The sequence below is a fragment of the Cicer arietinum genome, chromosome 1, assembly GCF_000331145.2.
Source record: "Cicer arietinum cultivar CDC Frontier isolate Library 1 chromosome 1, Cicar.CDCFrontier_v2.0, whole genome shotgun sequence".
In the NCBI taxonomy this organism is placed as follows: Eukaryota; Viridiplantae; Streptophyta; class Magnoliopsida; order Fabales; family Fabaceae; genus Cicer; species Cicer arietinum.
In genome coordinates this window covers 52,382,772-52,410,695 of record NC_021160.2, presented here as the reverse complement: position 1 = coordinate 52,410,695, position 27,924 = coordinate 52,382,772, and the positions used below count along the sequence as shown (strand labels likewise).

Genomic DNA, 27,924 nt, shown 5'->3' with positions numbered 1-27,924 from the left:
TTCCGATTTTGTCCCTCTCCTTTTCCTCTTCTCTCACTTCTATCCCTTCCTTTCCTCCTTCCATCAACTCCTTCCTTTTTCAATTTTCAATTTCTAGGGTTTTAATCTCTCTTCTTATTAGGGTTTTGACCCGATCGAATGGAACCTCGTATTGCGAACAAGTTCCGTCTAGGCCGTAAGATTGGTAGCGGATCCTTCGGCGAGATCTATCTCGGTATCCTATGTTTCCTTCCATCTTTTAATCTCTGATTAATTTTTTTTTTATCATTATTTTCTTTTTAACTTTGATTTTGTATTCTTATTAAATTAATCCAGGTACAAATATTCAGACAAATGAAGAGGTTGCAATCAAGCTTGTGAGTATTATGATTAGTACTTAAATTTCGATTTTTTTGCCTTAATTTTCCCTGTTTATAATTCCATAACAAAATTTGCATGTTTGATGTGATTTTAAGCTTTGTCATCTTTTGATGGAAAATTGTGTAGTATGTAGTGTTGTATATTGTTCAATTTTTATGAGTATGTAAAATTGAAATAATTAAGGTGTGCTTTATGGAATGTGTGGTGGAGTCTGTAGAACAAGTGCATTTTTGTTTGAACTTCTGTAGATAATTAATGTAGCCAGAGGTGCTAATAGGCTTGTCTAAGGTTGTTCACTTGTTTGGGTGTAAATAAATTTTAACCCTCGTGCATTGGAACTCAAAAGGGCTGTTTGTTTGTGTTCTCACTGTGGTTTATCCTGTTTTTAATGACATTGATGATAATTGACTTATTGAAGAACTGTACTGACTGTTAAGGATTAGGGACGTGTTTAATCAATATTTTCCTCTTTCTCGTTGCTTTTGGTTTCAGGAAAATATCAAAACCAAACATCCTCAATTATTGTATGAGTCAAAGTTGTATAAAGTACTTCAAGGAGGAAGTAATCTCCTATCTTGCTGAATTTCTATCTTTGTTTACTTTATTAGACTTCATATTACTCAGATTAAATGTTTTTGGTTGGCTACCTTTATTTGGCAGCTGGTATCCCAAATGTGAGATGGTTTGGCGTAGAAGGAGAGTACAATGTTCTTGTGATGGATTTACTGGGACCTAGTCTCGAGGATTTATTCAGTTTTTGTAGTCGGAAATTGTCCCTCAAAACTGTACTCATGCTTGCTGATCAGATGGTAAGATTTCCTTTGTTGCTTGGTAACTTTTATAATTTTTCCCTTCACTAAATTTTTAATATGGGTGAATCTTGAACTATTTGCAGATAAATCGAGTTGAATATATTCATTCCAAATCATTTTTACATAGGGACATCAAGCCCGACAACTTCCTCATGGGTTTGGGGAGGCGTGCTAACCAAGTATTAGTTATAATATCGCTTTTCAATCTCTTTTTTTCTCCCTTTATGTATCCTTCATCTCTTGGATTGAATGTATCCTTTTCAAATTTTCCTCTTTTGTAGGTTTATGCCATTGACTTTGGTCTTGCTAAAAAATACAGAGACACCTCTACCCATCAGCATATTCCTTACAGGTATTTTGTCTCATTTTTATTCAGTTTTTGTTAATTTATGTGTAACATCACAGTTGAAACATGTTTTAACTTGAGGAAATTAGGATTACAATAAATTTATATGGCAAATGCTATATGTGAAAAGGCTGAAGTATTGTTAGTTGCATGGCTCTGAATATTCACTGGGAATGGTTTCTAATAAAATAGTAGCAGCTTCAATATCGGGGCGGAGGCATTAGGTGGCTCCTCTGGTTTTATATTTTATGCAGCAGTCAATTTCTTGTTTGCGTTTTTGGAAGATGCAAAAATAATTTATGTTGGTCTGCAGCTGAGGTTTAGAATACTTTTGATAAATCTATTCACTACAAAATGTGGATGTGTAATGGAGAATTGTTGGATGATTTTAATGTACCCACTATTCTAATATAACAAGTTATATGAGAATGATAATACAATAAGTTGTATGAGAAATGAAAACGATAATTGGTAGCTTTGCAAGACAATCAACCGAGTTTTGTATTTATTAAATCATGTTTCTTTAATTCGTCACGACATGATGTTGTTAATTATATAAAGATTGTTACAATCATTAGAAAGAAAGTTTGAGGTATCCCCCATTGTTGAGAAAATGGCGAGGTCTTAGGTGGTATGTACGTGTGTGGAGAAGTTATATAAAAGCACATTAATGAGAGTTGAACCAATGGAGGATAGTCTAATAACTAGAGGTAGAGATAGGCAAAGGAAAACTATAGGACAAATCATTAAGAGAGATTTAGTCAATTAGATTTTGAGGTAAATGATCTATTTTTGGACCTAATATCCTATTGGACTTTATGGTGTCAATTGATACACAGAGGCAATCTCACCTAGTTGGAAAAGGCTTAATTGTTGTGTTGATTGTGTTTGCCATCTTTATTTTATTATACCTTACTTTGTTACACTTTACTTTTTTTGGTATTCTATCAAATCACTTTATAATAACTTTCAATTTATTGATTTACATGGTACTTGATTATTGTATTACAGTCCTATGTAATCAATTTAGTGTTGGGTTTTCTCTAAATTATGACTTGCTTATAATCCTTTTCAGAGAGAATAAGAATTTGACAGGAACTGCTAGATATGCTAGTATGAATACTCATCTTGGAATTGGTATGTTCTCAATGCATCTATTCATTGCATTTTTATTTATTGTTAGTGATTGAGTCTGAACTTTGGAAATGTCCTATATTCTTTATCAGAGCAAAGCCGTAGGGATGACTTAGAATCACTTGGATATGTTCTTATGTACTTCTTGAGAGGAAGGTAATTATCCCTTTTCTTATGTTATTTTATCTTTCTTTATCAATTGCTTTTAATTTCATTATTATTTATTTGGTATTTCGACAGTCTTCCATGGCAGGGACTGAAAGCAGGTACTAAGAAGCAAAAGTATGAGAAAATCAGTGAGAAGAAAGTTTCTACTTCTATTGAGGTAAGCCTGTATATTATAAAACATTGTTTTGGTACATAATATGCTTTAAGCTCCTTTGTCGTAACAAAATGTGGCTTGCTTTTTTGTTAGTCCTTGTGTCGTGGCTACCCCTCAGAATTTGCTTCGTACTTCCATTACTGTCGGTCATTGCGGTTTGATGATAAACCAGATTATGCATATTTGAAAAGGCTTTTCCGCGACCTTTTCATTCGCGAAGGTTTAAGCCTCTTTGTTTTCTTATTTATAATTCACTCTGAAATTATTAAGGTCTTTGAAAACAAGATGGTCATATTTTAAGTTTTAATGTCATTTATATGTTTTGGCTGGTGTTCTTCTATTGCTCCAGGATTCCAGTTTGATTATGTCTTCGATTGGACCATTTTGAAATATCAGCAATCCCAAATTGCCACTCCTCCTGCACGTGCCATTGTAAGTAGTGGTGTGCTATCTGGTGGCATTAATTGTTCTGTTGTTCAGGTTAGATTGTCTTACTGAATGTGTGACATATTGCAGGGTAATGGTGCTGGGCCAAGTACTGGCGCTGGGCCGAGTTCTGGCATACCACCAGCTGTTGTGAGTGCTGATAGACCGATAGGTAAAATTATATTTCCTTTTACTTTTACAGCCATGATCTATTGTTTTGTTTTATTTTATTTTATTTCATTTATCTAGGCTTTTCCATTTTATATGATATGCTTTTCTATGTTTTTATTTAAATGCGGGAATTTCTGCTTAGGTGGGGAAGAGGGCAGGCATGCTGGTTGGTCTTCATCAGATCTTGCTCGTAGAAGAAACTCCGGACCTATTGCAAATGATGGAAATTTATCTAGACAAAAAGCCCCGGTCACAAGTGACTTAATTGGATCTAAAGAAGTTATGGTGAGTGTATTCATTTATGGGTCCGCTTATGACTGTATTTCTTGCAGAAAGCTTAAAGATGATGTTATATTATGCACAATCTGAAGCATACTACCTTTCTCATTATTTTCTGTTTAAGAAAAGTAATTTTGTTTCCCATTTATCTAAAACAAAAATTATGATGCTACGCTTTTTTGCTTTGTTTCTGCTGGCCATAACTGTATTATTTAGTGTTGTCTGTTTCATTTGTGTCTTTTTTTGCACAATTGAGGCTTAAGATAAGCAATTAATGTAAATATTTTTCAGAAGTCAGCTGTATTTAGAAAAGTGATATATCATTCTTTAGACTCTGCTTCTTCTGATCTACTACATGTATGATGAGTTTTGTGCTGTCAGTAAACTCTGTAGTTCTTGTTTTCTGGCTAATAAAAGAAACTGGATGTATTAATACTTTTGGGTTAATTGTGTCCTATGTGTTTTGCTAGTGGTTTGTTCATGATTATTTTTGTATTGCATTTAGTTTTCATGTTATTTTGACATTGTGTATTGTTTATGCAGTCGTCTAGTTCTAATTTCTTCCGGCCAAGTGGATCTACAAGACGAAGTGGTGCTGTTTCCAACAGTCGTGATGCAGTTGTTGGCAGTGAGATTGAACCCTCTCTTCCTCTTGCCAGGGATGCTAGTCCTGGAGCGCTCCTTAAAAACTCTAGTGCTCAAAGAAATTCCCCGATCACATCATCGGAGCACAACCGAACATCCGCCGGCAGAAACACATCAAACGTCAAGAATTTTGAGTCAACTCTTCGAGGTATCGAAAGCCTGAATTTCAATGATGAGAAGGTACAGTATTAGCAGCTGCCACTCTCGATCGATCACATTATCTTGTTGGTAAAATTTTAAAAAGTTTTATACTCTTTTTCACGAACTACCGAGTGGAGTGTTGTCTGTTCATTTTGTTGAGAGGAAAGCTGCAACAAGTTGGGAATTGTCACCACAACAAGTACATAAAAAAAGATGCTTAGGGGGTTGGTTTCCTGACAAAGCTTTCCCCATAAAATGGCTTCTGTTAATACAGTTTACGATTTACTCGCATTGGTTCTACAGCTTCATATTTACATTACAATACAATTCGTTTCTCTTTTATATTATTTGTTACTTATACTTATATTCCGTCAAAAAAAAAAAAACTTATATCTCGTGCTTTCTTAGCCCTCTTTTTTTGGATTATAGATCATATATCTTTTTTACGTTCAAGTGGAAAACAACCAACTGCCATAACATGTGTCTGCGTCATTTATGAATTTATCAGGAGCGCCAGCTTCTTATTTCACACGAATAATAAAATATAAATGTACTGACTCGAAAAGAATGGCCAAGTGTGATGCATACAGTTGAATTTTAAGATTTTGTGAATCGTCATCACTTCACTTTTAACTAATTCTTAGTACGTGAATATACTATTTTTTTTTTTTAAATTCCAAATCAATATTTGAGATTCACTCTTTTTTTGACGAATTGTTAAGATGAACCCTTAAACTTGCCATATTTGCATCATTGGTTTTGTAAAATCCAATCATAATCAATTTAGCGAATGCTTTATATTTATTATTATATTGATGTTTTTTTTAAAAAAAAACATAGTAAATATTATTAATTTTGTAAAAGGAAGGGAGGAGATGAACTATTTCCTGACACTCCATCTCTCCCAAACAACTTTATCTTGATGTTTATTCTTAACCGTGTAATACATGGCATAATTTAGACATTCTTGGGTATGTAATTTAATATTAGACACAATGAAGTATCAAATGTTTAATGAGAATGTTCATTTCATTCGGTTAATTTCACAAAATCGGAAAGTTATTAAATGTCATGACATTGATATTTTTTTATTAAAAGAAATTATATTCATCAATTTAAATTGTAGAATAGATTGATGCAATAAAATTGAAATTTGTTAAAAATATAAAAGATGAATATGCGAACTACCACACAACATCTAAATTTGTATAAAACGATAATATACTTTAAAATTACAACATACATACAAATATGACATTCAAGTGTCATGAATATATGTCCCCATATCAATAATACCGAAGGATGTCAAAATCATTGATTGAGATTTGTAGTCGATCAACCTTAACAAAAATGAATATTATATCAAAATGGAAAAAAAAAAGTTGCACCATGGTGAAAAAATAAAAAAGTGTCGCACTTAATGATTTGGAAGTTAAATCAAAAAATGGTCTTAAATCATCCATCTCTAATAAAAGGAGAAGATAATTTAAAACTATGAGTAAATTTAAAACTCAATTTAAAACTCATTTTATTTAGAGTAAATTTAGGTAACTATTACAAAATCAATTTTTGAAGTAAATTTAGGTACTCATGTGTACAATTGCGAAAACTAATTTTTTAATATAGCTCAGTCTATTTTAGGAGTTGACCTTGTTTTAAAATCTATCTTTAAATTATAATATAAATAGTAAAATTTAGTTTACATATATTGACAATATAAATATTTTTTTCAGTATTAATTAATCATAACAATCATATCATTAAGTTATGTTTGATTTTAATACAATTATTTATAAAATTACACACGAGTAGTTGTAATTTATCGATATTATATAAAATTATTTTGTAGATAATATTTATAGGAATTTTATATCAATAAAAATATAATTTAATGTCATCCAGATAAATCAACATTAACGTTACTTTTCAAATATATAAAAAATTCTGCTAAAATATAAAAATAAAAACAAAAACATATGGTTATAAGACCATTTAAATATATTCTCTAATAATATATAACTTACACATTGTCTTTGTAAGTGCAATTTAAATAATAAAAGATTACAGAGATATTTAATAAATTAGAGTCCAAATTCAAATTCAAAATTTCTTACTTTTCTATACTAATGTGTATGAATTTCAACGTTAAATCCTAATACAAAATAGGTGACACATTACTGTGAGGTAAAGAACTGGAAAAATATGATCAACCATAAGCAAATTGTACATTACACATGTACCCAAAATAACAAACCTCGTTCAATTAATTGAAAATTTAATCATTCAAAGACATCAACGGTGGCAAAGGTGTGATGAATAATAAAACTTTATCTTTGGCCAAAAGAGTGTTGAATTCTTACATAACTGATCCAAATTTTAGACTTAGATATGAACATGAGCAGCTGAAACAGAACATAAAACGAGTGATTTTCCCATAATGCTATCATTCTTAAAACTTTTATGTTACTACTTAGACCACAATTAATGACTATGATGTACACATATTCACACACTCATATATTACACAATTAAAATAAAATTACAAACAAATTAATCAAATCCTAGTTCAAATCCAGTAGTATTCATTTTAAATCAGAACTTAGGATTATGAAATTCACATTACATGAAAGAAATGTAAGCAAATAACTATTCATAACACCAAATTCAGAAAAAGAAACACAAACAATACCATTAATAACCTTTTCACCACCATCCATTGATAGCTTGAGTATAAGTGCTTTTAATCCACCTAAGACTCTTCTTTAAAGACCCTTTCATTTTCCCTTCAGCAGCATATATTTTGTAGCCAGCAACTCTCTTCTTCCTCTTCAATTCAGGATCATTCAAGCTCCAACTCTTTGATATGCCTTTTACTTTCTTCATCTTTACCTCCTTATCTGCATCTGAATGAGGTGTCAGCTCAGTAGTCAAAGTTTGAATTTGTAATTTCAATATCTTAGAAGACGGTCGTAAAATAACCATTAATTTAATTATTAATAATTTTTCTCTTCTCATGTTTTTCAAAAATAAAATAAAATAAAAATTTCATATCTTTACCTATGTGGTTTGCATAAGCATAATTAGCACTATAACATCTTAGATCTTGCATGCTTGTTGGGGCCACTTTGCCTCCAGAGTAGCTTTCAATTTGTAGCTTTTCATCTCTGCATGACTTTGATCTGAATTCCATGATGGAAACAAGAATAACCAAGAGAGAAAAACTAAGGTTGTGTTTTTAAGACAAGGCAACAAGGTACAAGTTAAAATAATTGGTTGGGTTGATATGGATTTGCCCTTTTTTCTTTTCTTCTTTCCTCTAGTTGTATATTACTAGGATCATCTATAGCTTTTTCTTACTAACTTTAATTCATAGACTAAGTTATAGTTTTGGTTTTCTAAACCTTGATACCTTTTATAAACAACATTCTTTTCCCACATATATAGAAGAAAAATAGATAATAAATTTAATATATCTATTTTATTTTGTGTGGTTATTTTTTAAAATAATAAATGTATTTAAGTAATTTGAAAGATCTTATATTTATTATTTTTTTTGAATTAATGTTTATAATTAGGGATATCGAGAATACACCCATTAGTTTAATTTTGAAATATTTGTCACATCGGTTACTCTTCTAAATTGTAAATCTTATTAAAATGATTAATTCTTTTGTCATGTTAGGTAATAACAATTTAAACACTCCAAAATTATTTTTAAAATTTGAGAAGTATTAAATAAAGGATTTATTTAAGGCGAAATATATATTTATCCATAAAAGTATTAGTTAACTCCTTAATTTATTTCAATTATAAAATATTTTGAGCTGGAGACAGTTGAAGATGATGATTTATTGATTTTAGTATTTAATATGTTGTTTTATTTGATGGAATTTTGTGGGGTAGCGACTGATCCAACTTTCCTTAACAGAGTAGAATTGTTATGATAGTTTTTGGTTTGACTAAATTTCACAAAAGTACAATTTAATGGACAACCCTTTTAACCTACTGCATGCCTACTAAACTTAAGTTCTACTTTACAAAATCCCCTTAGCAAAAATACAAATTAATATATACAAATACAATCAAGAAACACTATGATGTTAAACATGATAAGCAACTCAACACCTAAGTTTTTACGACTTAAGTACCTTATCTCTTCAACTTAACACTTCCAAACAATTTACTAAATGAGATTTGTCAATAATCTTGCATTCTTACATTTTAGTCATATTTTAAAAAATGTCCATCCAAAGTCATGAAAAAAATTGTTCTTTTCAAATGTAATTTATCAACAAAGTCAAGAAAAATGATTGAAAATGAAATCATTACTAATCATTATAAAGTTGCTCTATGAATTTTTATAAACCATGCTTTGAAGTTTTGCCCAAAGTGCACAAAAAAGTTCATTGTTAGTATGGGCAGTCTACCTTCAATGTTTATTTAAAATGTACAAAAAATACTAATCAATGGAACTTCGAATAAACTCATTAATATAATATTTCACTAATGAATCAACGTTTTTTACTGCTAAATTGTAAGATCCTAAACACCTAGAATTGTGAGGAGTGGAGTGAACCATCACCAAAAGCAACGATGTTCAAACTAATTGCAAAGTTGCACTTTAAGACCCACTACTTGACAAAAAAGTCAGCATAACAATACTTTATTGATGTAACGATGAAAGAAATTTTTACATTATTCTTTTGAATAATGAATGCATCCTAATGTACTAAGAGCTTAACTTTTGGGTGGGCAATCCAACCCTGTTACTCTGAATATAGTAAAATAGGAGTTGGCATGTAGTAAATAAAATAGAACAAGATAATCACTTTTTCTTTGGTTCCCTCTTTTTGGTAAAATCAAAAGGCTTAATTATTAAAAATATAATATAAACTAATTCCATTGTTTCCTGTACGAATCTGAAAGCACATAAAAAGTTGATTTTGTTTCTAGTTGTTTTGGTTTTAGTGAGAATGTAAAATATTCATCAATATTGAAATTCTTGTTGGTTTTGTCATTCATGAAATGTGATGATTTGGTCCATGTTAGAACTCCGAAAGTTTTAGGTGAGAACAACTCTGGATGGATTGACTCCACAATGAAGTCTCAATTAAGAGCCTGTGATTTGATTTCGGATTTCTTGCAATCAACGCATTTGCATTCACAACGTCACAGCTTAGGTTTTTTTTAGTTCTAAACAGATTTATAACTGAACAAGTAGGATTTATATTTCTGTTGATGAAATAAAAGAAATACAGATCACAAAAAAAACCCACTAATTAAGCAATTAAACAAAATTCATAGAATCCATTATAAATAGAGTCAGATGTCTTTGAACTCTAATGGGTAAAAATTGCAAAAGAAGAGTAGGCATAAAATAGCACTTGTCAAAAACTAAAAAGCCCTGATGAATTAACAGAGAACAAAAATTAATTCATCAGAGTAGATCAGCAACATTTGAAGGCAACTCCTCTACGGTCACATTGTAGAACTTCTGAATATCAGAAAGCATTCTTGCATCATCCAATGTGACAAAGTTTATTGCAACACCTTTTCTACCAAAACGACCACTTCGCCCTATGCGATGAAGATAATTTTCAGGTTGAGTAGGAAGATCATAGTTTATCACCAAAGACACTTGTTGAACATCAATACCACGGGCCAAAAGGTCAGTGGTAATGAGAACTCGAGAAGAGCCTGAGCGAAATTCACGCATGATGATATCACGAGTGTTTTGGTCCATGTCTCCATGGGTGGCTGAGACAGTGTGGTCATTCCCTCGCATTTTGTCAGTGAGCCAGTCCACCTTGCGCCTTGTGTTCACAAAAATGACACTCTGAGTGATAGCCAGTGTCTCATAAAGGTCACATAATGTCTCCAGTTTCCACTCTTCCTTGTCAACATTGACATAAAATTGCTTGATACCCTCAAGGGTCAATTCATCACGCTTTACCAGGATTCTCACTGGCTTGTTCATGAACTTCCTTGTGATCTCCAGGGCTTCGGGTGGCATTGTAGCAGAGAACACTCCAACCTGAATTTTGGGAGGCAGAAGCTGGAAGATGTCGTAGATCTGCATTACAAGCATGAAATAACCTAAACAATTAGATATGTGAAAACACAAGCATGTAACATGTACAAGACAATGCCATGAAAAAAAAATATTACAACCGAAATCAGTTCTAATGAATAATCAGAAAACCAACAAACCTGGTCCTTGAAACCACGTGAAAGCATTTCATCAGCCTCGTCCAAAACAAACATTTTAATGTACTCTGGCCGAAGAGACTGTCGTCGCAGCATGTCAAACACACGTCCAGGAGTGCCCACAACAGTGTGGACACCACCTTGGAGAATACGCTGATCCTCACGAACGCTGGTTCCACCAACACAAGCATGAACCTTAACACCAAGGTAATCACCAAGAGCACGCATAACCTTCTCAATCTGCTGTGCCAACTCCCTTGTTGGTGCCAAAACCAAAGCCTGGCACTGAACCAATCCATAATCAAGCTGCTGTAAAATTCCAGAACAGAATGTTGCTGTCTTCCCTGTTCCAGACTGAGCCTGCTGAATCACATCTAAACCTTTGCAGAAAGGAACAATTCCCCTTTGCTGAATTGCAGAGGGCTTCTCAAAACCTTTAGTACAAGAACAAAACATCAAATATGATCTTGCAATGGAGTCAAGTGCATAAAAAGTTTCAATATCATTAAAAATGCATTATTTAGTGCTCCAAGGTGAAGATGCATTTAGTTTGAAAGCACAATAAGAACAGTTAAGCAAATTCACTTTTAATCATCTCAAAATTGTATTTTAAGAAACAGAAAGAAAGATGTATTTAAAAACAATAACTTTAGGCACATGCGATTGAAGAAAAGAAGAAAAACAGTAGCCACCCTTTATAATATTGCTACATTACAAATTAAAAGTTTGGGGATATAAAGTTCACACTTTCAACGGGCCCATTCAAGGGACAATGTGACCTCTAAGTTAATGGACAGAAGTCGACTCTTTATATTGTTGGTACATTACCAATTGTCAAACCCACTATGTGGCCTAGGTAATTAATGAACAAAACTCAACTTTTGTCAGGCCTCTTTAGATTTTATTTTCACACATACAGCCTTTAAGACAATAGAAAAAACATTCTTTTGGATTCAAAACCCAATAATTGTTTGAATTTTAAGCTGGAAGGATTATTAAAATTGTCAGAATGTTCTGATTGGTTTCTTGCACTTCTAAATAATGGTTCAGCATAATTTTAACAGGGTAAATATTACAGAGAACAATATCACAATGCATTAATGTAAGGAGTGAATCTGGCACTTCAATAGTTGCTTATCGCACTGTAATTATACGGACTTAATAAGTATTTAAAGAAACAAACGAAAAAACATATGTATACCATAAGCATATATGCCTCTAAGAAGATTTTCTTCCAATTTCATTGCATCAAAAGTATCATAGACTTCATCATATTCGACGCCAAATTCTTGTCCATCAGTAAGCCTATAATCAATTTTCAAAATATTAAAATAACATAATACTACCAAAAAACATATAAAATCATGCATCCCTTCGTTACTTACAATTCGTTCATCTTAGAGTCATACTGCTTAGCATCAAATTGTGAACCGTCCGGAGCCAAACCTGCCATGACTGCAGAACAACAAAAACATTATAGTTGAAATCAAACAGATATAATAGAAAGAAAAAAAAATGTTTCGTATAGTCCAGTAAAATCAATAAACCAACAAAAAAACATAGTTCCAAATATTACTAAGTGCAACAGTAATAATATTAATTCCTTCATGTGTCAACGAATAATAGAAGGCTTATGATGAATCAGCACCGATAAATCAGAAAGAAAGAAAAAAAGAACACTAAGTTTATAAAACTTTGGACCATTATTCCAACGACAATAACAAATAGAAACAGAAAAAAGCACCAATAAGAAAACAACAAATCATGCATGAGAATCATTCAGTGAAAAGATAATTCATTTCTTAAATTCAAACTTAGCATTCATCAAATCATAAACAACTGATTAAAAAAAGTTGATTATTTAGATCATAGTTATTGTTGGGGAGAAGAAAAAAAAGAAGCATTAAGATGAACCTGAGATTCAAAAGACGGAGTCCATGATTTAACGTAAAACAAAAACGCGGATGAAAGTAAAAGAATGAAAATGGGGAGCAAAGAGAGAAAGAGAATTGCGTATACCTGTGGGTAGAGAGAGAGAGAGAGAGAGAGAGAGAGAGAGAGATGCGAGAGAATGATAGAATTAGGGTTTCCCAAACTCCTCGGATCTGCGCCGTGGAGTTGAAGGGAGGCGTGGGAGAGAGAGTTTAGGTTAATATATAAGGATGGCTTGTTGTTCTTCGTAGTTCACTACTAGTACTGTGTTTATCGCATTTTTTTATTTTTATTTTTATTTTTTTATTTTTATTTTTATTCTTTTTGTTTCTGTTTTTTTATATTAAATTTACTGTCAGTTTATCAAATAAGAAAAAAGAAACATCACAAAAACCAGCTTTTTTTTTTTTTTTTAATACTAAGACTATATTTTATAACGCGTGACTAAAATTGTGCGTCGATTTGGGTTATACTTGGTCAAAACTAAAACTCAATCTGTGTAGAGTATTGAGTTGAGTCGTTAACCAACGATCATAATTTTTTTTTTTAAATAATACAATCTTAATTTTTTTTTTAAATAATGTAATCTATTTTTATAATTTTTTTAGCAAATAATATATATATATATATAATTAATTAATGAGAATATAAAAATCATAAAATTGATCATGAAATATTTTTATTGCAAGGATCAACACAATCAAAAACAAAGTTGTAAAGTTCTTAAATTGTATAACATATTTAGAAGTATCAAAATAACTAAGTGCATCATCCTAAAGTTACTAAAGAATTTGTAAGAATTGGATAAAATGGATTGAACTTAGTACTCAATTTATTTTCTTTGCGATCGGCTATTTTGTTAAACTATGATCACTCATTTACCAAACTCAAACCATTTTTTGATCGTTTTAGGCTGGATCACTCGTTTACCAAACTCAAACCATATTTTTATTGAACACCAAACTATGATCACTCATTTACCATATATCTACATCTAATTTTGTCGCTGAATTCTTAGTCTTTTTTGTTTCTGAACTCTATAGTGTAAGATAAATTTTTATCTCATAATTGTATTTTTTGGACCCAATAATTCCCTTAAAAATGATTTGGACCCTATGGTCTACTAGCACAAACCTATGATCAGTCGTGATTCTAATATAAATCATTGATTAAAAAAATTAGAGGTGTTTTAAAATTTTTTTAGAGAGAAGGTATCTTAATGTGAATAATAATTTTTTTATGATTATTTTATTAAAAATTTAACCATTATTGCTTTATAAGACGATTAGATGTAGAATATAAGAATTTTTACTTAAGTATATCTATTGTTGTATCATCTTACATTTGCCACTTATTTTAATTGTTATATTTGAATATTTTAAGTGTAAGGTTTAAATATATTTAGAGCGGTAGATTTTTAAAATGAGTGTATAGATAAGTATTGCATAGAGTCCACATGTACATATCACTCAATTATTTTTTTAATAATAGTCTTTAATAAATATTCAATCACTTTAACTCAACACTTCTAAAAATATTATTAAATGAGATTCACTAATAAATTTGTATCATTATTTTTAACAACAACAATGAGAAATATACATTATTTATCATTTTAGTGGTGGGATTAGCGCGTTATTAAGGAAAGAAAAAGTGCATATACAATATTTGGTCTCTAATAGCCACTCATATTAATTATTCAGTGATCCTTAATAAAGAAAAATAAGTACAACATATGTTGTTCGAAATGTTCTTTGTAGTGTCTTATTTGAGAGGCCTAAAACTCTTTATTTACCACTTAGGGGCTTAGACAGACTCTTTCGCAATGTAAGATATTTGTATAGCAACATACATAACATTATATCAATATTCCGTTTATATTATTTTTTCTGGTATATTTGTGGTAAGTCTATTTCTTCAAGTTCGTGTAATTTAATGTATTAATCTAATCTATTGAAATGAATGTCATTTTATGTATTCAATGTAAAAATTATGTTTTCAATAATATCACTTGATTAATATTATATCTATTATTCTAAAAGTGTGATATTCTACTTTGCATTATGTATACATCATTTTAGATATATTATCATAAATACATACACTTATGAAGTGTCGGATTTGAATTTTAGATATAATATCAAACTTAACGATATTAATATTTATCAATTGAATTAAAACTCAAAAATTAAACGTATTATTTTAAACAAATTTTAAATGTTAAATTTAGTAACATGTCAGCTGGGTGTGTGTTGTAATGATATTTTGACAAGTGTAAGTCTGATATATATAGTAGTACTATGCAACATAAAGTAAATGTGAAGGAAGATTGAAAACAACCAAATGTGTTTACTTAATTAAAATAGATAAAAATATCTTAATATTGCTAAAGAAAAAAAATATGTCTCGAATATTTTTGAAGTAAATAAAAGTAAAAACTAATGTGTATACTTAATTACAATGATGAAGTATATAATTTACAAAATTATTATTAATTTTGGAAGGAAAATTTATATATACAAACTCAACATTTTTATATATATAATACTATTTTTGTATAGTTGATCTCACAATACTAATTTTAAAAAAAAATCCAATCTATTCCATTTTTCAAATAATAATCTATCCTAGTTTTATACTTCATAGAAAGTTGCACTCTCAAATCAAGATGTTTTATAGAAAAATCTTATTTTTATTTTAGTAAAAAGTCGTACTTAAAAATGCAACCATATAAAAAAATTGCATAATGAGAATACAATTTCCGATCACAAATTTGACTTAGCATTTTTTTTAAGAGAAGTCTTTAAACTATTTGATTTTATTATATTTTATTTTTATTTTGAATAATCCTAGTAATATATTTTTTACCACACAATTTAGTGAAATAAATACACTGTACTTACTAGTCGAGAGTGTCATTGGTGCTCCTGATGTCCTAATATCAAATTGGCTTTGAATTTGACGTGTTTCATAAGTTATTGTTCTTGGTATAGCTCAATTGCAAGTCCTTAAGTTCATTTCATCCTAACTTGGTCCTCTAGTAGATGAAAGGAGATGAAGGTTCCGTAAACTTCAGGTCCTAGTAACTATAGGATCATTTCAAAAATTATTAAGGAAATGATGGGTGGGTAAGCTGAATCAAGAGAGGATAAAAAACTAAAAAGGGGATTCAATTGTTATTGTTAGACGATTCTATTACAGCAGTACTATTCTGAAGTCCACAATATATTTCAGCTACACACCAAAGGATTCTATAGGCTATAAACGGAGGCTAAAGGGTACGTAGTCACCGTAAAACTCAATGCACTAACTCAAAATTCATCGTTTAAAAAATCTAAGAGAAAAGAATTATATGTGGATGGCTTTAACGAAAAGCGATAGTCTTATCAGTTCCATCCAATTCTGCTTGAAGCTCTTCAGCAAACTTTAACATTGCATCATTTTCTTCAACCAGTTTACCGACTCTTTCCGTCTCCTCGACTGCCTCTTTTGCCAAAGCTGATTTATTCTCCGCATCAGCAACTTTATATGCTGCAATGTCACAAGCATTCTTGTAACGCGCTTCAAGTGTCAAAGGAGATTTTGGGTCCTCATCAGCAGTAGATTTTGGGTCCTCAGCAGTAGACTTTGGGTCCTCATCAGCAGTAGATTTTGGGTCCTCATCAGCAGGAGATTTTGGGTCCTCAGCAGGAGATTTTGGGTCCTCATCAACAGGAGATTTTAGGTCCTCAGCATGAGATTTTGGGTCCTCATCAGCAGGAGATTCTGGGTCCTCATCAGCAGGAGATTCTGGGTCCTCCTCAGCAGGAGATTCTGGGTCCTCCTCAGCAGGTGATTCTGGGTCCTCCTCAGCAGGTGATTCTGGGTCCTCCTCAGCAGGTGATTCTGGGTCCTCCTCAGCAGGTGATTCTGGGTCCTCCTCAAGTGATTTGGGGTCCTCAACAAGTGATTTTGGATCAGAAGGTCCTTCCTTATCCATCTTGTATAGTAATTATTGTGTCATAGGCCAATTCAAATAACAAATTCATGAGATAATTAATAGAAATCTATTTCAAAGCAGCTATAAAATAAAATGGAAGAGATTTTCTTCATTTTTTATATTACCTCATCCAGAGTTCTTTTCATATTGGATTGAGGTGTGTGGTATTGTAACAGTTTAACTTGTCCCTGCATGTGTTAGACCATTGAACAGTAGTATTAATATTAATATTTTGAATTAGTTATCAAATTATTAACAAGCATTAGTCAGTTGCAGTTTATGCATTTTTTGTATTTCTGTTAACTGACAATCACTAATGAATGTAATAATACATATTAGCACAATATTACTACAGATTCAAACAGAAAAAAGAAATTAAGCTGGTTATGCAAGAAACAGCTATGGTAAGAGAGTCAAATCAAAACTATAAAAATAAAAGCATATTGAAATCAGGAAGCTTATGCATGATCAATGTTGCAATGCTATAAATTTTTAAAAGTGACGATCCTTATTTCGAAATCACATAGTATAGATAGATAGTAGATTGATTTAAAGAAACCTCCCTAACAACACCATTAATCAGACGTACCGACAAATTGATTATAATTAATTAATTAATTTTCGTAAATTATTATCGCTAGCTGTCATCGAGTCAGTGTCGTATCAGTTATTTATTGAAAAGAACTACTTCCAGGTTGAAACGATGAATGTCGATGAAATATGTACAATTAGAAGAAGAGAAGAAGTACCGAGAAAGTGCGGGAAAATCATAAACAATAAAACCTCTCTGATGTGAAAGAAATTCAACAGAGTAATGAAAATACAAAATAACAATGCTATAATAAATTCAAACTACTTCAAGGTCGAAATGATAAATGTCGATGAAATACTATTATGTATAATTAGAAGAGAAGAAGTACCGAGAAAGTGCGGGAAAATCATAAACAATAAAACCTCTCTGATGTGAAAGAAATTCAACAGAGTAATGAAAATACAAAATAACAATGCTATAATAAATTCAAACTACTTCAAGGTCGAAATGATAAATGTCGATGAAATACTATTATGTATAATTAGAAGAGAAGAAGTACCGAGAAAGTGCGGGAAAATCATAAACAATAAAACCTCTCTGATGCGAAAGAAATTCAATAGAGTAATGAAAATACAAATTAACAATGCTATAATAAATTCAAACTACTTCAACGTCGAAATGATAAATGTCGATGAAATACTATTATGTACAATTAGAAGAGAAGAAGTACCGAGAAAGTGCGGGAAAATCATAAACAATAAAACCTCTCTGATGCGAAAGAAATTCAATAGAGTAATGAAAATACAAATTAACAATGCTATAATAAATTCAAACTACTTCAAGGTCGAAATGATAAATGTCGATGAAATACTATTATGTATAATTAGAAGAGAAGAAGTACCGAGAAAGTGCGGGAAAATCATAAACAATAAAACCTCTCTGATGCGAAAGAAATTCAATAGAGTAATGAAAATACAAATTAACAATGCTATAATAAATTCAAACTACTTCAACGTCGAAATGATAAATGTCGATGAAATACTATTATGTACAATTAGAAGAAGAAAAAGAAGTAACGAGAAAGTGCGGGAAAATCATAAACAATAAAACCTCTATGATGCGAAAGAAATTCAATAGAGTAACGAAAATACAAAATAGAGCAATGAAAGTACAAAATAACAATGCTATAATAAATTCAAACAAAACAACTATGTTTCAGATGTAAAGATCGATGAAATACGGGAAAAGAAAGAAAGGAATATATAACGTCTCAATAGAAAATGAAAGAAAGCGGCAAGAAAGTACGGGAAAACAGTTACCTAACCGTTGTGATGTGAGAGAGATTCATTATCGATATATAAATTAAAATAGTTAGTTACCTAACCGTGACGATTTCTCGTGGAAGGTGCCTGTGAATGAGGTGTATTTTACCACTGATTTGTTTTGTGAAATACAAGAAGTGAATGAGGTGTACTTTACCACTATTTGTTTTGTGAAATACAAGAAATAATTATCCTATATAAAAGATATTACTCCTCAGCCTCATTAAATTTTTGTTTTAAGTAGCTAGTAGTAAATTCTTCCACTGATTTATCTTTCTTTGCAAGAGCAATCCAACGATGCCTCTCAGCCTCATTCAATCTTTGTTTTAAGTAGCAAATTTTGATTGGTTAAATTTGTAGAGATAAATAATTCATAAAACTTTCAATTGAGTTTTGGTAATATGGAGTTTCAAATTTCAATTAATGGTAGAAAAAAGTTTAAAGTTCATACATCAAATACATATTTTTTTACTACTAAATCAAATCATTTGAATGATCTTAACCCCTATTGAAGTTAATATAGAATCCAATTAAATAAGTAAAATTTAAATTGTAATTATTTCAAACTCAGACATTCTTAATGGATTTCACATTAAATTCATCATTAATTGAATTTTATTAATCATATGTGCTCAACCACTTGTTAATAAATTTAAAAATGTTATCATTTGTAAACTCTTAAATGACTCTTATAAATGTTTTAAATTGTAATGGGCTTGTTTTAACTAGGCTCCTTGGAGTGGAGTCTTATGTAATGGTTGTGGTGGTTTCGCTGCAGGTGACTTCTTTTTCCATCCCAATATTTTCAAAAATGTGTATTTGAGAGCTTTTAAGAATATTGAAGATGAGAGAATAAGCTACCTTTGTGGCAGGCTTCTCTTTCAAGTTAGGTTTTTGTACCATTAGGGGTTTTTGTCGTATTAAAAGAAAGTTGCCAATCCTATTAATTATTCATGAATATATTTTATGAATTTAATTGATATATATATTTTATAATTTTAAAAGTTACGGGCATATCTATTTTACAAAACCATTGTGGGGTATATGTAAATATACCTAAAACTGGTATATATCCATAGTAACAGGTCATTTTAATTGGTCCAAGATGGAGCAAAAGAAAGCCAGGTCCAAACTAAACGGACCTGCTATATACAATGGGAAGAAAAAAAAACCATTTTTTTTATAAAAAACAAAAAAAAAAAAAAACACTTTTCCTATCACTTGCTTTTTATCTTACCATCTAATAAGGCATTCCGTTTTAGGCAATGACCTAACAATCCTCCCATAACATTTTTAAACATGAGTGCAATATACTTTTGTGCAATTACATTGGAAAAAACTATGTTCAAATCACTTGGTTTTTGGCTTACCAGTAACCATGGCATTCAGTTTTAAGCAAACTTGAGTCGACTAATTTTATTAACAAGTCTTGTCAACTTATGTCACTGGATTAAAATACAGCCTCCTATATAAAAATAATCATTTTCTTAAAAACTAAGTAAACCAATTTTATTCCAAAAAAGGTAACACAAGATATGGATAAATTTACATGTAGTGGTTAAATTTGTAGAGATAAATAATTCATAAAACTTTCAATTGAGTTTTGGTAATATGGAGTTTCAAATTTCAATTAATGGTAGAAAAAAGTTTAAAGTTCATACATCAAATACATATTTTTTTACTACTAAATCAAATCATTTGAATGATCTTAACCCCTATTGAAGTTAATATAGAATCCAATTAAATAAGTAAAATTTAAATTGTAATTATTTCAAACTCAGACATTCTTAATGGATTTCACATTAAATTCATCATTAATTGAATTTTATTAATCATATGTGCTCAACCACTTGTTAATAAATTTAAAAATGTTATCATTTGTAAACTCTTAAATGACTCTTATAAATGTTTTAAATTGTAATGGGCTTGTTTTAACTAGGCTCCTTGGAGTGGAGTCTTATGTAATGGTTGTGGTGGTTTCGCTGCAGGTGACTTCTTTTTCCATCCCAATATTTTCAAAAATGTGTATTTGAGAGCTTTTAAGAATATTGAAGATGAGAGAATAAGCTACCTTTGTGGCAGGCTTCTCTTTCAAGTTAGGTTTTTGTACCATTAGGGGTTTTTGTCGTATTAAAAGAAAGTTGCCAATCCTATTAATTATTCATGAATATATTTTATGAATTTAATTGATATATATATTTTATAATTTTAAAAGTTACGGGCATATCTATTTTACAAAACCATTGTGGGGTATATGTAAATATACCTAAAACTGGTATATATCCATAGTAACAGGTCATTTTAATTGGTCCAAGATGGAGCAAAAGAAAGCCAGGTCCAAACTAAACGGACCTGCTATATACAATGGGAAGAAAAAAAAACCATTTTTTTTATAAAAAACAAAAAAAAAAAAAACACTTTTCCTATCACTTGCTTTTTATCTTACCATCTAATAAGGCATTCCGTTTTAGGCAATGACCTAACAATCCTCCCATAACATTTTTAAACATGAGTGCAATATACTTTTGTGCAATTACATTGGAAAAAACTATGTTCAAATCACTTGGTTTTTGGCTTACCAGTAACCATGGCATTCAGTTTTAAGCAAACTTGAGTCGACTAATTTTATTAACAAGTCTTGTCAACTTATGTCACTGGATTAAAATACAGCCTCCTATATAAAAATAATCATTTTCTTAAAAACTAAGTAAACCAATTTTATTCCAAAAAAGGTAACACAAGATATGGATAAATTTACATGTAGAGAAACAAAAAAATTGTAGGCCTAAACATTTAACAATTTAAGCAAAACGGACACTTCCACCAAGCTTGCCTGCAACAATTAAAATCAAAAGAACATTGGTCATTTTATTTGCATAATTATGTCTACAAAATTGATTTATGAGTAGATAGATAGAGTTGCTTATCTGCCGTACATTTTGCTAAAAGCTCTTCCGCAAACTTTAACATTACATCATTCTCCTCAACAAACTTTGCATATCTTTCCGTCTCCTTGACTGCAGCAGCAGCCAAAAATGACTTATTCTCCGCATCAGCAATTCTGTAGGCTACAGTTTCAGCAGCTTCCTTCATTGCCTCATCATATTTAGAAATACCAGATGATGCTGGCGAATCCATTTCTTTTGCTGTAGGTGATTTTGGGTCATCAGCTGACTTCGTCACCACTGTGGTGTCCTTTATCTTATAACAATTTTGTACCTGCAGGAGTTAGATGATTGATTAGTTTTAATATGTTGAGTTGGTAGTTAAAGTTTATACAATTAGTTCTTTTCTGTTATGTTATCTAGCAGATACAGTTGGATACATTTTTCAGAAGAGAAAAAAACAGATAAAATTGGATCTAAATGCTTCTAGGGTCACAAACACTAAGCACACACAGTGGCCATGCACACATGCAGAATATAAAGTAAAATACAGAGAATATAATACTCTTATTACACATTTCTTCAAAGCATCGCAGAGGACTAATTTACCTTCTCAAGTTTCCCTTGACTGACAAGCCTTCTTAACTTTGTACCTAACGTCCTTCTGAAATTTTGATTTTGAGGGAAGTTGTGCTTTTGCTGCAGTATTAAACGAGTCATTTATTCCTTGAAAATTCAAAAAGAAAATCATACTAGAAATAGAAAATACTCTGTATTCAAAATATCAATATGCACTATAGATGTTGCACAGTAAACTACATTTCCGCCCCAAGCCCCCAACTCCCATAAGTCTAGCTAGCACAAAAGCAAGGAAATTGCAACACAATCTAAATTTTTATTTTGACAAAATACGAAAGTCACAATGACCATAACTAACAAATATTGTCTATGTACATGACAAATAATTTTTTTTCACACTGGAATAAAATAAACTGTAACTATTATGAAAATAAGAAAGTGAGCGTGCTACTTTGAAAAGTCATACAAGAGTGAATATAGTTTACATGTGGCAAAAATCCTAGAAGGTGCTTTGAGTTAATGAACTGATTTTAAATTCTCTGGTGTAAAATGCAAATGGCAAAGCCATTGTTATTGAACTGATGCTGTGGAAATTGGATTGTTCCTATGAGATCATAGACTCAAATCTCATTGGGACAATTATATCCAACAAACACTAAGATCTAAATAACATTTTCAGCCTTCTATAAATAACCATTTTATTTATTTTAGTACCTCTTATACATTATTCGTTGAGGGAGTTAAGTTTTTTCTTTTTCTTTTGAATAATGTTGAGGGAGTTGAGTTACTTGGTGAGTTATTGGGACTTGGAAGATGGATGGAGAAATAAGGCATGTTGTGAGGGGGGCTGGGTAGCTCAATTGTTTTGAGCTAAGAGTTGAAGGAGTGAAAGGACCAAAGTTCAAACCTTGGGACTCGGAAGATAGATGGAGAAATAAGGCATGTTGCGAGGGGGTTGGGTAGCTCAACTGTTTTGCGCTAAGAGTTGAAGGAGTGAAAGGACCAAAGTTCAAACCTTGGTGAAGGAGAAAATTGCTAACTTAACTAACAATACTAGAAAATTGCTAACTTAACTAACATATAGAAAATAGTTCAAAAGTATCATGAAAGTCCAGCACTAGAAAGTCATAGAACCTAATTGGACAGCCGCAATTCAATCCAAGATCTTTGTTGGGCACAATTGAATTCATGAAATTTTGTTATACAATCTAAGAAGCAAAGCATAACCAATCCAGAAAATAGTGATCATAAGTAGTCAAATATAGAAAAACATCGTCCCCAAAAAATAGCACTCACCTCAATGAAGCTAACAATAGCATTTAAGTCAGAACCATTGGTATCTTTGATTGTTGATAAAGCTTCGAAAATCATTGCATTGTACCTGAGAAAATAAGGAGTACAGAGAACCCCTCGTAATATGGCCTTAATTTACAAGAAAAATAATAAAAAAATATGTGTGAAAAACTCTGTATAATTTACAACATATTATACTTTATGAGGGTCAGCTAGTAAAGTGATGTAAAAAATGTTTGTAATGAATATTTCTGATACATGTTTTACTTCAACACAAAACCATGTTAAAAACAGAACGCTCCATCACAAATATAATAATTGGTAATTTATCCTATGAACATTTGCTGCCGAGTTATCAGGCTCTCAATTCTCTTTAATGTGGGTACTGGTATGCAGTACACTGCCTACTAAGTATTGGTACATGGGCGTATACATAATCAGTACATTTGGGTTTGTAATACATTCTAATATACTAATACCAACTAGTAAGCTACCAATAAATTTTGTATTTAATTCAAAACTATAATTCCATGATGTAAAATATAAAATGTCAATAACAAAAGTAGAGTGGTTGAACATACTTTTGGTATTTAATTGTGTACCTTACTTTACCTAGACAAAAGGACACACGCTTATCTTTTCCAATGCAACTAGAACGTGGTTATTTCCCACAGTAGCTGACACCACATATTCCTAATTTTACCTTTATCCTAAACCCTTAATCTTTTCTAAAAACGCATATGGGTTATCTTCCATCTTCACTCGCCTATTCTCATTCCACTCCATTTACATGGACTTTTTAGCATGTGAACCTATCTAATTTTTTCCCTCGGTGAAGAGTAATTTTTCGCAGGATACAAAGGCAATCATGCAATCGCCAATTCAAACTGTCTCATTAAAATAAAAAATCTCACATTCCAACTAAGTATTTTGCAATCTTGATCTAACTATCAAAATCGCGTGACTACATCAAATGCACTATTTTCCGACAATAGGGAATCCAAATCACATTTTCATGTTTGTGCAATAAATATACGATTATTTGTTAGTAATCAGTATTGTTAATATTAATTGCACAAGAATAAAATAAATTGCATAAAGAATGGGGGAAAAGATTATACTTTGGATGAGTTTTGGCATCGTCATCATTGTGAGAAGGCTGTGGAGTGGGAGTGGGAGTCTGAGTAGGAGCCTGAGTCTGAGTTTGAGTTTGAGGTGAAGGAGTAACATTTGGCAGAGTAGGAACTGGAGATGGAGCAAGTGAAGGTGAAGCAGGAGCAGGAACCAATGGTTTGATTTTGGGAGTCCTAGACTTATCTTTAGAACTTTGACCAGGGCAAACATTTAAATTCCGCCATTTATCCTAAACATTGATAACGATAAACACAGTTGATTTAATTTAAAAATTTGAAGAAATAAAAAGAAAAACCCTAACCCTAATTAGAATAGAAGAATAAGAAGAAGAGAATAAACCTTGAGATCAATGTTGGAACGGATAGCGAGGGAACGAGAGAAATCAGGGTCTCTGAGAATGTTCTTCCACTTTCCGGCACCGTACTTCTGGACGCCACGTTGCAACGCGTCTTCTTCTTCAGCCGTCCACTTCTGCTTCTGATTTCCCATCTTTTACTACGCTGATTATTAGCAACAAGATTCTGGTTTTTAGTTCACCAGCTGTGTGTACAACCACAATGCTCTTCAATATTTCTATGAGACGCTTTCGTTTTATAGGATTCTATTAGATTCGGTTTGTAGGATTTGATACTCTTTTATTATAAAAGAAGAAAGATTTGATATTTTATTTTGGTACAAATAGGATTTCATATTATTACAATATTTTTATATTATTAATATTTAAATAATTTTTAAATTATTTATTATACACATTAACTCGTATATTTAATCATATTTCACTATTTATAGCAAAAAGATATGATATTTTACTTTAAAATATTTCTAGAATTTTTTAAAATAGTATAATAAAGTATTTTTTTTCCTAATAATATAATAAAGTTATAATATACTAACATTTGATTGGTTATGTTGAAAAAAAAAATAAGATTGGTTGTATGTATTGAAAAGATTACACTTTAAAAAAAAATTATTAATAAATAATTTTTACTTATATCAATTTATTCATATTAGTTCGCTGAAGTCAGTCAAACATACAAAATTTTCATGATAAAGAAAAGTACAAATTTTGAAAATTTACATTCAAAAACGTTTTATTTTATTTTATTTTTGATGTATTAACAAAATAGGATGCACTATGAATATTAAAATAATTTATTTAAATATTAAATTGTATATTTTATTATTCAAATATTTGTAAATATTTTTATATATTTCATTATTATTATTATTATTATTATTATTATTATTATTATTATTATTATTATTTTATCGTTGTCGTTTTATAATAAATGATAAATATTACTATATTTAATTAATATAATTGCAAAGTCGGAACAAAATATTCAATATAATAATAAATATAATAATAGTACATAAGCATCACATGATTAGTATGATATTTTAACTATGGTCATATTTTCAAGTTAATTTCCTATCATTCACAATATTTTTAAATATTATTAAAAATAAAATAAAATAAATAAAATACAAGAAGTTTGGAGTTTTTTTAAATTAAAAATCATATTCATTCATTCAAATTTAAAAAATACATCGATAAAAAACAAAATAAATTTGCTACAAACCGAAAAATAATATGAGTCTCTGAACAAGTTTACAACATCTAAGTTAATAGTATAAAATGACAAAATATGTACAAATTTGACAAAAGTAAAGCAATTGAAAATATGTAAGCATCTAGATTTGCAACGTTAAAGATGCTGAAGTTATTGATTAAATTTGTCTACACTGAATCAAAGTTAATCTATCAATTTGAATAAAATAAATAATGTATAACAGAAAAATTAGAACATCGCAATTAATCGGCAAAATATAAAAAAAACATAAAAATAAATAAATTTATGTGAAAATCATCTTATGTAAATAAAAAAATAGAAAAAGTAAACAATGTTAAAAAGTAATTTCATATAAAAAGATTAATAATAAATCACCTTTCTTCTTCGACACAGAAGAATTTTACTATAATCGATACGAAAAAAAAAGAGAAAAAGAAGTTGCGGTGGAAGAAACTTGGAGTTATTCAGTGACAAAATAATACTTTCGTACATCTAAGTTAAATACAAACAATACTAAACAATACTTCCAAAAAGAATAACACTTTCATGCAAGTTTGAGTAAACTATATTCCATATGTAATTAGTGCTACACATTATTTAAAGTATTTTATTTAATGAATTAAAATTCACATAAATTATATTAAAATATGTGGATTTTATATATATTTTATATCATTTATGTGTATTTTAATCAATTAAATAAAATGTACTATAAATGTGTGTTTAATAGTTAACGTTATTTCATAGAAAGACATCTAATAGCTGGTTTTACTTTTGTAAAAAAGTTTTTGTAATTATTTTTAAAATTTATGTTAATTTTATTATTATAATTAAAAAGATAAGAGACATTTAAAATGAACAATTATTTTTATTTTTAAAAATAATAAAAATATCATAAATTTATTTTTGAATATTCTTATTAATTAACATTTAATTTTATCTTCATAAAATTGATTTACTTAAAAAATTTCTAGTTAAAATCAAATAAACATATTTTCATAAAATAAACTATCTATAAATTGCAACTTGGCTAGTCGCACGTGTCTTCTCCCGTAGGCACACTTTATGAGTTTCTAGGGCGTTTTAAATTAAAAAATAGTAATTTGGAGATTACATACATGTGGTAGAAAATATTTAATCAAATCTCCTGTAGTGTGTTTTTAATTTAGAGAATATAAATTTTGAAATTTTAATTAGTATAAAAGAAGATAAACATGCTTAATAATACACTATTAATAAGATGTTGAATTCTCAATTGCTTAAAGTATCACGGAGGACCTTAAGAATATCTTGAGTATTTATTTAAAATTAGTTGGCCAATTTACTTTGACATTGAATTTCATATATTGTTTTTGAAGGAGAATCTCTTAATATGGTTCGAGGTAATGCATGCAAAATCAAAATATTCTTCTTATTTTGACTGAACGATTGCTGATTGTGAAATGATTTACAGTTCTTTTCTTTCTTTTACATTAAATCATGTTAACTGAACATCTATTTTGACCGATGAATGTTGATTGTTTTAGATTTTATAGACTTAGTTTGAATTAAGGATTGTCTACCTTGTATTACCTCTTTTATTTTACCTGATTTAGTAACTTAATAAAATTTATTTTGACATAGAAAAATACCATTTTCAAAAGGATTTAAATGGTATGTAATATAAGTATATTGTTTTTACATACTCTCTCATCATATTTTACTATTATAACACCTTCTCGTTTACGAAAGGTAATTACTCTTTAGGTCTTTAAATTATTTGGGAGTTTTTCAATAGGTCCCTAAATTAAAAAAAAAAATTATAATCAACTTCTTTAAATATATATATATATATATATATATATATATATA

At 30.1% G+C, this 27,924-nt stretch overlaps 5 protein-coding genes across 7 annotated transcripts; 1 reads left to right on the top strand and 4 right to left on the bottom strand.

The window, feature by feature from the left end:
* Nucleotides 1–6: 6 nt before the first annotated feature.
* Nucleotides 7–4,978, top strand: LOC101489457 (casein kinase 1-like protein 2). Its single transcript, XM_004486794.4, has 14 exons — nt 7–214; nt 316–356; nt 853–922; nt 1,021–1,169; nt 1,256–1,351; nt 1,454–1,524; nt 2,594–2,655; nt 2,745–2,808; nt 2,893–2,977; nt 3,068–3,194; nt 3,324–3,406; nt 3,491–3,572; nt 3,714–3,856; nt 4,394–4,978. Exons 1-14 carry the CDS (start codon nt 139–141, stop codon nt 4,685–4,687), a joined length of 1,443 nt encoding a protein of 480 aa, XP_004486851.1. The 5' UTR covers nt 7–138; the 3' UTR covers nt 4,688–4,978.
* A 2,154-nt stretch (nt 4,979–7,132) lies between these two features.
* LOC101489777 (uncharacterized) lies at nt 7,133–8,056 on the bottom strand. The gene is made up of 2 exons (XM_004486795.4): nt 7,694–8,056; nt 7,133–7,539 (listed from the first exon to the last, which is right to left on the bottom strand). Exons 1-2 carry the CDS (start codon nt 7,824–7,826, stop codon nt 7,340–7,342), a joined length of 333 nt encoding a protein of 110 aa, XP_004486852.1. The 5' UTR covers nt 7,827–8,056; the 3' UTR covers nt 7,133–7,339.
* Nucleotides 8,057–9,895: 1,839 nt separating this feature from the next.
* Nucleotides 9,896–13,007, bottom strand: LOC101490099 (eukaryotic initiation factor 4A-10-like). Its single transcript, XM_004486796.4, has 5 exons — nt 12,863–13,007; nt 12,229–12,298; nt 12,045–12,148; nt 10,847–11,277; nt 9,896–10,709 (listed from the first exon to the last, which is right to left on the bottom strand). Exons 2-5 carry the CDS (start codon nt 12,294–12,296, stop codon nt 10,074–10,076), a joined length of 1,239 nt encoding a protein of 412 aa, XP_004486853.1. The 5' UTR covers nt 12,297–12,298; nt 12,863–13,007; the 3' UTR covers nt 9,896–10,073.
* A 2,917-nt stretch (nt 13,008–15,924) lies between these two features.
* On the bottom strand, nt 15,925–18,772 carry LOC101490423 (uncharacterized). 3 transcript variants are annotated; one of them, XM_004486797.4, is made up of 3 exons: nt 18,666–18,772; nt 16,880–16,942; nt 15,925–16,754 (listed from the first exon to the last, which is right to left on the bottom strand). In XM_004486797.4, the coding sequence occupies exons 2-3, from the start codon at nt 16,898–16,900 to the stop codon at nt 16,140–16,142; spliced, it is 636 nt and encodes a 211-aa protein (XP_004486854.1). In that variant the 5' UTR covers nt 16,901–16,942; nt 18,666–18,772; the 3' UTR covers nt 15,925–16,139. The 3 variants fall into 3 exon arrangements, with proteins under 3 accessions (XP_004486854.1, XP_073220929.1, XP_073220930.1); XM_073364828.1 differs by having other exon boundaries at nt 18,606–18,685; XM_073364829.1 differs by lacking the exon at nt 18,666–18,772 and adding an exon at nt 17,504–17,630.
* Nucleotides 18,773–21,285: 2,513 nt separating this feature from the next.
* LOC101490743 (telomere repeat-binding factor 4-like) lies at nt 21,286–25,118 on the bottom strand. Its single transcript, XM_004486799.4, has 6 exons — nt 24,839–25,118; nt 24,487–24,728; nt 23,369–23,453; nt 22,103–22,192; nt 21,545–21,827; nt 21,286–21,441 (listed from the first exon to the last, which is right to left on the bottom strand). The coding sequence occupies exons 1-6, from the start codon at nt 24,986–24,988 to the stop codon at nt 21,410–21,412; spliced, it is 882 nt and encodes a 293-aa protein (XP_004486856.1). The 5' UTR covers nt 24,989–25,118; the 3' UTR covers nt 21,286–21,409.
* Nucleotides 25,119–27,924: the final 2,806 nt, after the last annotated feature.